General features: G+C 38.6%; 2 protein-coding genes across 6 annotated transcripts in view; one reads left to right on the top strand and one right to left on the bottom strand.

Moving 5' to 3' along the window:
* Positions 1-473: 473 nt before the first annotated feature.
* p2ry2.1 (purinergic receptor P2Y2, tandem duplicate 1) lies at positions 474-7,466 on the top strand. 3 transcript variants are annotated; one of them, XM_023288938.3, is made up of 5 exons: positions 474-652; positions 4,899-5,249; positions 5,680-5,848; positions 6,127-6,466; positions 6,559-7,466. In XM_023288938.3, the coding sequence occupies exons 2-5, from the start codon at positions 4,916-4,918 to the stop codon at positions 6,751-6,753; spliced, it is 1,038 nt and encodes a 345-aa protein (XP_023144706.1). In that variant the 5' UTR covers positions 474-652; positions 4,899-4,915; the 3' UTR covers positions 6,754-7,466. The 3 variants fall into 3 exon arrangements, with proteins under 3 accessions (XP_023144706.1, XP_035812533.1, XP_054867854.1); XM_035956640.2 differs by lacking the exon at positions 474-652 and adding an exon at positions 2,837-2,979; XM_055011879.1 differs by lacking the exon at positions 474-652 and adding an exon at positions 3,082-3,297.
* A 357-nt stretch (positions 7,467-7,823) lies between these two features.
* relt (RELT TNF receptor) overlaps positions 7,824-12,652 on the bottom strand; it is a 29,826-nt gene continuing 24,997 nt past the window's right edge. For 2 of the 3 annotated variants that reach the window (XM_023288934.3, XM_035956638.2), the window contains exons 9-11: positions 11,515-11,898; positions 10,338-10,463; positions 7,824-9,741 (exon numbers count right to left, since the gene is read on the bottom strand). In XM_023288934.3, the coding sequence (XP_023144702.2) occupies positions 9,738-9,741; positions 10,338-10,463; positions 11,515-11,898 (514 nt within the window). In that variant the 3' untranslated portion in view covers positions 7,824-9,737. Of the gene's footprint in view, positions 9,742-10,333; positions 10,464-11,514; positions 11,899-12,652 lie in introns of those variants that run through there. The other variant, XM_023288935.3, reaches the window with a different exon arrangement.

Genomic DNA, 12,652 nt, shown 5'->3' on the forward strand with positions numbered 1-12,652 from the left:
TCATCCCACCATGTTGGTCCCATTTTCCTCGGCGACCTTTATTTCAAGGTGAACACATATTACTACACATGGAGAAACACACGCCATGCTTTTGTTGCCCAGAAATACACTTACTTACACTCCATACATATTAAACTAAAACCGAATGTTCGACAGTTGGACGGTTTCAGCATAGTAATATCTTACCCAAAAAAAAGAAGTATGAAGAAGAATGTCATAAAATAATAACAACAAGACTGACCCACCTGAATCATTAATGTTGGTTAGACAGAGAAAAGACAAAGCAGCTAGAAGGGCAAGTATTTTATTTCTTACCTCCTACGTGCTATACTCAAGGTTAAGCACCAGGTAATCATTAATACACTAAGTTTCTGGAGCAGGTAAGACATTAAGCACGCTTTCTCACCTTTCTTTTCAGTATAACGTGTTAAACCAACACATGCATATTCAAGCACATGCACACGCATTCAGAGAAACCAAACACATGCCTTAACACCCACATCTGTGACTTTCTGTAAAAGAGACTTAGGAGAAAATGTCTGACATTAATTTTTTGATCATACTTTTGTTGAGGTCGTACCAGGATAATTTTGATTTAAGATTTTTCTAGGATCTGGATTTGGAACTTCTGTAGTCCTCTGGCCATACAAAGGTAAGCAGTCCATACAGTAAAGTACTTCTACTGAAAACACTAATTGCAGCGTCTATTCAAATTGTATGTTTTGCTATAAAGCAAGACTTCTACAATAATCTTGGACAGATTGTGTCTCAGCATGCACACAAGGTTCACTGTATTTTGTTGGTGACATGGATAATGTGGTAACTCCTTTCAACACAGCCCATGATTAACAAGGTAATTGTGTTCTATGAATTATGGTACTAATAAAACACTGACTGATTCATACTGGCACTCAGTGCACTGGGAACCTGTGGAGTACATTACTGTGAAACAAAACTGATGTTTAGGGAAAACGGTGTTAACAACCTTGCTATTGTGTAATTAAAAAGGAAAAGGGGAGAAACAGCCGCATATTCCATCACAGACCACATAACTTATTCTTGCCGAATGGCATAAAACACACGTTGCAGTTTCACTCATTAACAGATGCTATTGTTGTGTGCGAGATAGATACAAAAGAGAGAGAATCAGCTCTGTTTACAGTACAAAAATTTATTGTCATGTCTTTTACTTCACTGTTTGATCTGTAAAATGGACAAGGCGAGAAATGGGACATTCCTCTGGGCTTGTTTATCCAGCACTGTAGCAGGTCATACTAGGTAAAAAAAAAAAAAAACCCAAACTGGAATAGAAAAAAAAGCATACCTTTCTCAATACCTTGCAGGCATTTTGTCAGTATTTGAGCAGAACCAACTATGTCAGAAAATGAAATAATGTAAGAATAAAGCATATTGATGTAGGTGGATGAAAGTTCATTTTGAAATGTTTAATGAGGAACCAGTAAGGTATGTGGCTATAATATAAGCATGTTTCCACAACAAATTTCAGTTTATTATACAGTACAGTGACCAAAAGATTAACAAAACTATGGAATTTACATTCTATTAGTGCCTGATTCATACAATAAAGTCACACCGTTTGTCTGAGGCTGCATTACCAACTTCAAATGCTACCAGTAATGTTTATAACAAGGGACCATACTACTATATTTTTGTTGGTAAATGTATCATATTATTATTATTTACTTCAACATTCCTAAGCTGAAAGGATTTAGACAAATCAGTAGCACAGAAACAGCTTTAACCAGGACACCAATTTCCTCCATATGTCACCTGACTGTCGATTGTCCTCGTTGATCTAAGTGCCGTGTTCACCACAGTAGAACACTTTCTTTAACTGCCTTGAATGCTGGGTTGTCTGAAATTGTTTTCTCTTAATTTGCTTCCATTCTTTTTGTGCGATCAAGTGTTTTCTGTTGTCTTTGGTAATGCCTGCTATGTATCATCATCTCTTAATGCAAGTTTAGCTTTTAGGCCCACTGCCTTTTTCAGTTCACTTGCTCCCCTGCAGCATAGAGCACTTTTCCTTTGCCATACTAATGATATACACACATCTATCTTGATGTCTGACATTCACAGCTGGATTTGTCAGTTTTACCACAAGTTGGAGATTTTCATTTGATCTTCTTTAAGGTAAACTGGTCCTCCAAGATTCACTAAAAAGCTGACCCATTGTCTCCTGCTAATCCTTCAGCTAAAACTTTAGATGACTCAAGGGTGACATTTAGTGGGCGGGTAATAACAACTGTTGTCTTGTTTTTGTCAGCTTAGGAATGTTTCAAAAGGGATGCCCTTTTGGTTCAGCATTATTGCCTGCAGCACAACTTGTGATCAGGAATAACCTTTGCAGCCAGGGCCCATAATTGACTGGATCGGTGTTTGCTTTGAAATTTGTTTAAAAATCATTTTAAAATTAAAAAAACAACAAAAAAAGCTTTCATTAGGTCATACTTTAGTTATACTTTTATATGCTTAAGTGCATTTTGTGACTGACATTTCTTTTACTCTTGTATTGTAATTATAAGACTTTCTATGCCAAAAATAACATCTGTTAACTGTAATTAAAATTACTTCTAATTTTAATGCCTTATTAAAAGCTTGTTTAAAGAGAAGAAAAGCAAAAGTTGATAGTAATATAGGTCTAGAAGTGATTTCAATAGATTTAAGCGCTACCCCTAATCTTGTGTTTTAATCATTTTAACTACTAGCTTGAAATGACCAAACTGCATGAATAAATACTGGAACAGTATGAGCTGTGCTACTCTAATCACTGTCCATAGTTAACATCTGAGCCTCAGGTCCCAACAGCTCACACTCTGTCTGCAGGCTGTAGCTTGTCAAACAAGTACACACCTCAGCCAGTTTTTTCAGCATTCAAGTATCTTAGGTACTCATTCAGCCATAAGCAGCAAACTGAGGATACACTGCACAGGATAGTCAGCGTGATAGCACACACACACTGTGAGTAATCTCATACGTTTTAAGTGCTTTTTGTGGACATTTGTGTACAACCAATGCAAGCTACTTTATAGCTGAAATGTAGTCGTGCTCAGTATGGCCTGGCATACTCACTGCAGGTCAGAGGAATTTGGGGGGAATACTAAAGGGGCGGCTCCGTCTCACGTATGTTGTCTGTTACATTGAACTTACAGCAGTTTAGAGGAGAAAAAAGGAGAGAGCCGAGAGTTTCGTGTGAGCACAAGGCAATGTTTTTGACAAAGAGAAAGAGAAGGAAAAAGAGGGCGCTGTAGGTTTACTCATCAGTCAACTGAGGAACTAGTAAGTCTGGCATTTACTCTCTCATTTGCATGTACGTCTTTAGAGGACTGGTTTTAACTTGAGTTTGTCGGATAAACAAAAAAACACATGGAGGTTGTGTGAGCCAGTATTATGCAGTGCACGCCAGTGAGTAAAACAGAAGAGAAAAATTTGAAAAGGATCTCAAAACAGGGTCTGGTTTGAATTAAAAAGTTCTTCCTGTGTTTCTCCTTCTTACAGCTGTGAGGGTTTCAGAAAACTTTGACATGCAAAGGGCCAGAATGAGGGCAGTTTTTCTGCACAAGAACACAGCTGCATAATACACTATGTGAAAAGTTGCAGCCACACAACAACTCCTCGTGTCTGAAACAAACACCAGCAAGAAGGTTGCCAGCACACACTTCAGAGGTGCTGGGCTGTTTTTTATATGTTATTATAGAAACCTGTTGGGCCAGCTGGTGGACGAGTGTTTACATTTCTCTGTATTGGAGCCATTAAACCTGCATCTTGCAAAGGGTTTAGGAAAGCATATAATAATCACTTATGAATTAACATGGGTGGCAGCATTTAAATATCATCTTCTCCTCTCTCAGTCTCTTACAGTTCCTCTCTCATTAACTCAATCATCCACTCAAAAAGAAGAAGGCAATTGAAGGAAATCAACGTTACAATGGTTTAGATTCTGTGAAATGGAAAATTACATTAAATTGGACTCAAGCTGGATTGTATAAATTTGATTGTGAAATCACAATGGGTTTGTCACAGGGCTTCAGGCTGGCATGACTTATACCGGACCATGCTGCAGAAGCATGCCAAAGGGAATAACTGAATCAAACCCATTTCCTATGTCTACATACTCTATTTGTGTGTATGATAGTTTCCTCGTGATGGTTACACAGTGCCTAATAAATGTATTTAACCTCCTTGGAAGGTTTCCCCTTTTATTGCTTTTCAAGATTAAATTATTGTCAATTTGATTTGGCATTTTGACAAGAATCTACAAAATGATTCTTTCATGTCAAAGTGAAACAGATTTCTATAAAGTAATGTAAATTAATTTAAAATTTAGTAGATGCACGTTTGATCTACAATTACTGCAATTTTACCTCATTCTCATTCTCAACACTACTCAAGCTCTGTAAGGTTAAACAAGGATCATGAGTGAACGGCTTTTTCAAGTGCAGCCACAAATTCTCAATTCGATTGAGGTCTGTGGTCTGACTCGGTCATTCCAGAACATTCATCTTGTTGCCTTTAAAGTTTTTCCGTGCGGCTTTGGCTGCATGCTTCAAGGTCATTGTCTTGCTGGAAAACAAATAGTTTCCAAAGCTGCAGTTCTCTTGCTGACAAGACTTGACTGGCAACTGGTTATCACTTGGGCAATCACTTGTTTTATATTTCAAATTTTTAATTATTTGACATTACTATTTTCACTTTGACACGAAAGAGTCTTTTTTTGTAAACTCAAATTAAATTCACCATGATTCAGTGTTGAAAAGCAATTAAATCTGAACGTTCCCAAGAGGGGTAAATGCTTTTCATTGGCACTGTAAGTTCCAATACTTGCAAGTAAAAATGCAACATATTCTTGATGTATTCCTTTGTACAAATCTTTCCCTCAGGTGTTCTCACAGTCAGGATGGCCACCTCTGACGTCGATGGGACCAACCAAACTAATCGCTCCTTCTACTGTGAATTTAATGAAGATTTTAAGTTCATTCTCCTTCCTGTCAGCTACGCCCTGGTCTTTGTGATTGGCCTGGCGCTGAATGCCACAGCACTATACGTGATTGTGTTCCGCACAAAACGCTGGAAGCCGTCCACGATCTATATGTTCAACCTGACGATGTGTGACACACTCTACATCTTCACTCTGCCCTTCCTCATCTACTACTACGCCGATGAGAATGACTGGCCATTCAGTGAACCCTTCTGCAAGGTCATACGCTTCCTGTTTTACGCCAACTTATATGGTACAGTTTTGGCCTTCTACAGAACCACACAACACTGTACAGCAGCTGAGTTTGGTACACATATGACAGGGAGATACAATGCAGAGCAGTGTGTTATGATACATTAGAGGGGGATACAATAAAATGAAATACGTTATATGTGAAGACAATATGCAGTATGGCACAAATTACAATGAACAGTTACGTAATACATACAGTACTCTGTAGCATGACATGGTACAATAATATGTAGTGCAATAAGAAAATATTATAATATGCCATGGTATAAAATAATAAGATGTGAAGTGACAGTGCAGTCAAGATGATGTCACATCATCCACATTTTCACCACAGTATCAAAAACAATCATGAATCTGCTTTAAATGATTTAGGTATAAATAATGCTGATTATAGTATGAAAAAGTGCATTGAATATTTATCATTCTGATAGGTTCCATTCTGTTCCTGTGCTGTATCAGTCTCCATCGGTTCGTTGGCATCTGTTATCCAGTTCGCTCCCTCAAATGGTTCAGTGCTCGTCGTGCCAGGCTGGTGTCTGTGGCAGTGTGGGCCTGTGTTTTATTCTGCCAGGCACCTGTGCTCTACTTTTCAAGAACTAGGTGATTTGAATTCATATGGATCTCCTTCCTTTTCTCTTTATCACTCTTCATTTCTACATCTGTTTATTGAAAGTGCCTCTAATTGTGTTTAACTGTGGACAGTTGATTTTTGTGACACGCCAGTTTTGCCTTATCTTATGGTGCTTTGATGGGATGGGGTGCCAACTAACACATTTACATTTTATGCTGCTTCTTTGCTCCCTCCTGTCTCATTTACTAAAGATAATGACACCTTTTAAAAATCCCAGGCAACTACAATCTGTTCTCTCCTTTACCAGAGACGTGGACACTGAGCGGCTCTGCTACGACACCACCAGCCCGGAGCTTTTCGATGACTTCCTGGTGTACAGCTCAGTGGTGTCAGTGCTCATGTTCGTGCTGCCCTTCATGGTGGTGATGGTGTGCTACGGCCTCATGGTGAAAAAGCTCCTCGAGCCTTCCTGGAGCTCTGAAGGGAGAGCAGCAGGCGATAGGAGAGGCCCAGCAACGTCCAAGCAGAAGTCTGTGAAGATGATCATCATTGTGTTGGCAGCCTTCATGCTCTGTTTCCTCCCTTTCCACCTCACCAGGAGCCTTTACTACTCCTTTAGGTACCTGAGGCAAGTCGATCCGGCACAGGTGAGGACAAACACTTGACAAACACACTGATGTTAAATGTGCTGTGATGACTTTAAAAGCTCAGTGGATGACATGTTTTGTATGTTCAACAGATTAGCTGTAGCTTGTTGGAGGCCTCCAGTGTGGCCTACAAGGTGACGCGACCTTTGGCCAGCGCTAACAGCTGTGTGGATCCCATCCTTTACTTCCTGGCTGGGCAGGATGCCCGCAGTAATCTTACCAGGAAGTGCAAACTGTCTTCACCGAAACCAAGAAGTGTGAGCCACTGCTTGACAACACAACTCTGATCTGTTAGCTGAAACTATCTCAGTGGAAAAGCAAGCTTTGGGGATACATAATGCCTCAAGAGTGAACTCTTCAATCCTAAATATTCGCCAGCTGTCTGTTGAGCAAACACAGGACTTCTGTTTGAAGAAGCACATGTGCTTTCCTGAAAGAATTATACTTTACATATTGTTCCTCGTGTTTTTATCAAATGTGTTGGAATAGACAGATGCTGCATCATTATATGGCGTATTTACAAATTTCACTGAGACCCAATTAAAAGGAAATATTTTGGAACTTTCTTAATATCATGTAAGGCCTTCCAAAGTGCACTCGTGATGATGAAGGTTATAAATAAACTTCTAAATCATGCTGACTTGAGGCCTTTAAATCATTAATGGACATGTAAGATTGTGTTTTTATGTTTGAAAAGAAAACCTGTATTGTATTGACAACACTAAACTACTTCGTGCTTCACAGCTGTGTGTTATTTTCTATTTTTTGCTATAATTTTACTGGACAACTCCTACAAGTGATGTTTGTGTATCTGGAACAAATGGCTTTTCCTCAGCTCACCGTCCTCTGAGCTACATATTGGAAAAACATGTCTGTGTTCCCTTCAGGGTTCAACCACACTGTGGTTTTTAAAGACTCCTGGAATAGTGTGGGTGTCACTTTGAGCAACAAAATGTGAAGGAAGTTAAAATGATGCTATAATAAACTAATTTTGACAGTATGGTTGTGGTGATACTTTCCTTTGCGTCACGTGAAGCATTCTTAGATGCCTCAATAAAAACAGGAACTTGCGACAGTTCGGCCTCATAGAAGTTGTATTTTAAAAAAGAGACATTTGTTCGGAGTTTGTGATGAATTAACTGTAATTTGTGGAATTTGTAACCTTAGTTGGAGTGTAGCTGAGTTGAAATGCTGTGTAACCAGTGGTCCTTTTATCTAGTAACCACCACTAGGGGGTGATAGTGTCCAACAAACATGACAGACTTTCGCTTTAAGAGTCAAAACCCAGGTTTTCTGACTTTTTGTAGCTCATCAGAGGCTCTCTCACATACACCAATTATGTCAGCAACAGGCAGCATTTAAAATACACCGCTTCTTTATTTCAAGAGTAAAAACATCATACAGAAAAAAATGTAATATATAAATGCAAGCTACAAAGCTGATGAGATGAATGTTTGTGTCCTTCCTTCCAACTGACAACACTTCAGCTTGAAAACATTTAATAATAACTCTAATAATACTAAGAGTAGAACTAAAAACAGATCAAATGAAAACATGTAACTGTAACTTCAGCCAATAAAAATCCTGTCTTCCAGACATGTTGTCATATTCCTCACAACAACATAAGAAAATATGAAAATGAGTAGTTAAAAAAACCCTCTATGATTATAGTACACGCTTGAAAACCAATGAGGATGTAAACTAAAGCCAACTAAGCTGCTTGACTTTGAGGCATTGCGACCACTAATTCTCTGCAGCCACTGGTTGGTTTATTTAATTAAGCTATAAAGAAATTAATGTGTTTATTTATATGGAAGTGGTTTCTTACAGTTATGGCGATTGCATAACTGGAGTCTGGCTTTGTGTACTGAGTGTGTGTGATTGTGTCGGTTTTAAAGGTTTAAATGGAAAACTAACAGTTGCAAATGAAGGAAAACACTGAAATGCTGCACCTAAATGGTGGAAAACGACAAGCTTGATGTTAACTTTAATCAGTAATTGAGCTTTTATGCACAATGCTGTGGCATAGTTTACTGGTACTTGATTGATGGACTCGCTAGTGCAGTTGTTTCTTTCCCATAACAGAGGATCTAATGTGTCACCTCATGCTTAATGTTTGTTAAAGTTACAAAAGCCAAGTGTAGTGTATTTTTCTACACTCATCCATATTTACATATGTACATTCATTTACATATTTTCTTCTACAAAAAGTGAGATCTACCTACACATCTACGTTTTCACCTTAGGACCCAAATGACAGTTGCACCCTGTAATGATCCACTGGACGGCAGTGGCATTCAAAAACACTGTGATAAAGTATAAGGAGCCCATCTAAAGTGAAATTTGGCCCCTGATCACCTACTTGAATCTAGCCTATGAACTTAATAGTTAGAAAAGCTGTTAATTCTGACTTTGGGTGGGTTGCTGAGTGAATGTTTAATCATGTTTAATAAGTGAATGTAGTGCGTTAAGACTACATTCAACATCGTCATGGTCTGAAAAACACAGCTCACTTGCAGTTTCCGTGCTAAATTATATTGAATTCAATACTTATTGCAGTAATCAAGTGTCATATGATCCAAAATCATATAGGTCATATAGACAAGCCAACAAGGTGATGAAAACATTCATGTTCGTGTGCGCGTTCATGTGGCACTTGGTTGCAGACAACTTGGCGAGATGTTTCCCTCTTTTTGAAGCTTATAAATGAGTATTCTGTGCGTGTGTGTGTGTGTGTGTGTGTGTGTGGGGTGGGGTTGTCAGCAAAGTACACACAGAGAAGACTAGGGTTGTGATTTGATGTTTAACCATTAGTGAGTGTATACAGATTAGTCATTCTACATGTGCTTTATGAGTTGTACTCCTGTGTTGTATTCTTTGCAAATGGAAGCACAAATAATAGGGCTGAGAGTGCATTTGTTTTTCATCCAAACTTCCCTCCTCCTTATAATTTCAGGTATTAATACAAAGCTTTACCGTCCACTCATGTCTCCGACAGGCTTGTCAAAACTGTTCGCACTGAGACAATAAAGCAGCAGTAATTTAGGCTGCGCTTCTCTTCTCAAAGTACAAGATTTTTTTCTTAATTTTATAATAAATATAAGTTATTTTCCTCTAATTGCATAACTAGAAACAACTTCTTCCAGCAGGAGGTGGTTCCGGTTTCTTGGAGTATAAAAAAAATTCCTTCCATGCCAGCGATAAAGTTGTCACCAGATGATGAGGTCATCTTCAGCGAGGTAGCATTATCGTACAGCGATTCTGAGTCTCTTCACCTGGAGAGAACAAGTCAAAAGGTGAATGAGGAGGCAAATAAGTGAAAACCACTGATATCATTAACTAAAAAGCAATGACATTTAACTAATTTCAGAACACACTGGTGTCATTATTCCTCCCTTTGGCTGATTTTGAAGCGTTATTTTCCACTTTAGAGATTTACTTGAAGTGTAGGACTTGATGAAACAAATGATTTCTGACAGTGGGGAAGCCCAGATGATTACCGTAATAAAGCTGACTGAGCTCTGACTAACCACAGAGAGGACTGGCACATGTTCATAACCGGTCAGCTGGAAACAGAAGAGGATCATTTCCCAAATCGTTTTAGAGACACTCCTCAGCTAAACTGATCATCCTGCGTATAGTTTCCTCTTCCGGTGAAATATAATTCAGTCTTGGCTGGAGCTATCTCCAAACCACTTTACAGCACTTTAAGCGTTTAAAAATTTGGCATCGTGCAGTGAGGAAGAAATAGAAAGACACAAGGAGGGACAGAGGTAGCTACAAAAAAACTGAAAAGTTGAAGTATGGAAGGATTATTAGCAGTTAAATAGTAGAAGAGAGAGTGTTTAATTGTACGTTTTGAAGATTTTACCTCCTGATGCCAGATGATGAAGAGCAGAAGTGTTTCCCACCAAAAAGGGAGTTTCTTTGCTCCTGGGATGATGTCTTGGTTTCCATGGTGACAGGCTTCTGCTCTGGGATCTGAGCAACTTGAAATCTGTGAATCGAGTTAAAGATATAAACATTATTACATTAACATAATCACTGCATCAGGAGTCCCAATGTCACACAGATGTGCTTACAGAGTCTGTGAGGCCTAAACACTCATTTGATTGTGTTTAATTAGGTTTTTTTGCTAATTTTTTGAGGGGATCATTGAGAATCAGGCCATTTTACTATTGTGCGGTCCATCACAAACCTTCCACAGAAAAAATCAGATCTGATAATGGTGTTTTTCTTACCAACAAATCAGTAGCTTTTTTACTGTGAGTGTATCAGCAGTGGAAAAAGTAATCAAATCCATTACTTAAGAAAAAAGGCAACATTAGAGTGTAGAAATATTCCATAAAATAAAAGTCTGCCATTCAAAAAAAAAGCAAAAGTATAGAAGTACAATCAGAAGATTGCATTTCAAGTGTGAGTGCATGTAAAGTGAAAGTTCTTATATTCATATACAGCTGATATAACTGACTAAACTTAAATGTGGAGGGAGGAATAGAAAAGTTTCACTTTACTGTAATCTACAACAATGCCGCATATTTTTTTGAAAGTGACCACTTGTTTTTGATGTGAAACCTTAATCCGCAAAGTAAATAACACCTGAATTTCATATAAATGTTTGGGGAAAAAAGTAGAATATTTAAGGAGGTTAGAAGCAGAGTGGTATAACGCACAAAAAATCCAGACTGAGTTTTATAAAATTTCTGTAATAGTTTATCGTCTAGATTTGAGTGGCAAAGTGGTCTAACCCACAACCCAAATATAGTGTTACAGTGGCACTTCAGATGTTAGACCATTCTTGAAAACGCAAAACTCTGAACCCATTTTTCTCAAAAACTACAGAAAGTGCTGCTTCCAAACTATTCATTTGCCTCGAAAATGCAGAACATGCACAAATACTGTCAGAAAATGAAAGTCCTCATATAAAGTAGAAGTATCTTAATACTGTAATATGCAATACATGACCAAAAGTACCTTATTTAAATCACAAATAGACAACTTTTACTGTCCAACTCTTCACTGATATAAACAGCATAAAGTAGACTCACCTCCCCACAGACAGCACAGTGAGCTCGCCCTCCTTCTTCTCCCTCACTTCGCTTCCTTCCACTTTATCCTGTACAGTTTTTGGCACGACAGCTTGTGTACGGTGTGTGTCGACACACACTCCCCCCAGCAGGGGGTTCTTCTGCTGGTCTGTAGAAGGGTCCAGGGAGGGCAGGATGAGGGACGGTGGGGGCTTCAGTGGATCTTTGAGAGTATCCAGGGGAGGAATGAGAACAGGAGGCCACTTTCTCTGGGCGCAGCGGGTGCAGCGGTAGCCGTGTTTGGGGGCCAAACCGGAGAGACCGGAGATGGTGTGGAGGTGGGACTGATGGGAGCAGAGCCTGGGCAGGGAGCGGAACGGAGACAAGGGAGACAGCATCGGGAACCTGAGAGGAAAAGAGCAGGACATGATTAACATTAATAGTCGTTTACATACAGTTTTAGTTTAGTAAACCTTTGTGATGCAAACAGTGCAAAATTTTAACGTAACCCTCTGAACCCCAAACAGTTTCTGGGAGTGGGGTCATTTTTCACTGCAATATAAAGTCCTGAATCAAAACAGCGGCAAGAAGTAGAAAAACTCAGGAATATGTTTTGTACTGTATTATAAATCACTAAAAAGAACAAAACTGAAAATTTAGTTCTTGATTATTACATTACAAAATGAAAAAGACCTGCAATCAACATGTACAACATTTTTTCCAAGTTGTCACAGGTGTTACCAATAGTGGAAAAACAACGATGAACGATTGAGTCTAAGTTCCTAAAATTTTTGCCATATGACTCTCAGTCACAGCTGACTCACTAATGACTTCCTGGTTGCAGTGAGGTGAGGAAAGCAGATTTATTTATTTTTTTATGCAATCTGGTTCTCACAAACTGTTTATTTTTGGTGAAACTGATGAGATTAGATTTGGATCATTTTCCCGATGGACTAGCACGTCACAGAAGTAGTAAACAGGTTCATCAGAAAGTTGAAAATCCCACAATTCTCTCCATTTTTAAAAAATTACACACCTTAACAAAATGCAGACAAAGCTCCAAATACGCCCAATCGCAGCTTTTACTTATGTTAAATTAATTCTGACAACTGAAATGTTCAATTTTTTCTGTTAATTTTCTGACAATGAATGTTTTTTT

Source organism: Amphiprion ocellaris, chromosome 7 (assembly GCF_022539595.1).
Source record: "Amphiprion ocellaris isolate individual 3 ecotype Okinawa chromosome 7, ASM2253959v1, whole genome shotgun sequence".
NCBI lineage: Eukaryota > Metazoa > Chordata > Actinopteri > Pomacentridae > Amphiprion > Amphiprion ocellaris.

Bases quoted from the DNA above. Each gene is read 5' to 3' on its own strand.
- p2ry2.1 (XM_023288938.3), top strand. From the start codon at position 4,916: ATGGCCACCTCTGACGTCGATGGGACCAACCAAACTAATCGCTCCTTC. The intron at 5,250-5,679 runs GTACAGTTTTGG...TCATTCTGATAG, and splicing joins GTTTTACGCCAACTTATATG to GTTCCATTCTGTTCCTGTGC. The intron at 6,467-6,558 runs GTGAGGACAAAC...TATGTTCAACAG, and splicing joins GGCAAGTCGATCCGGCACAG to ATTAGCTGTAGCTTGTTGGA.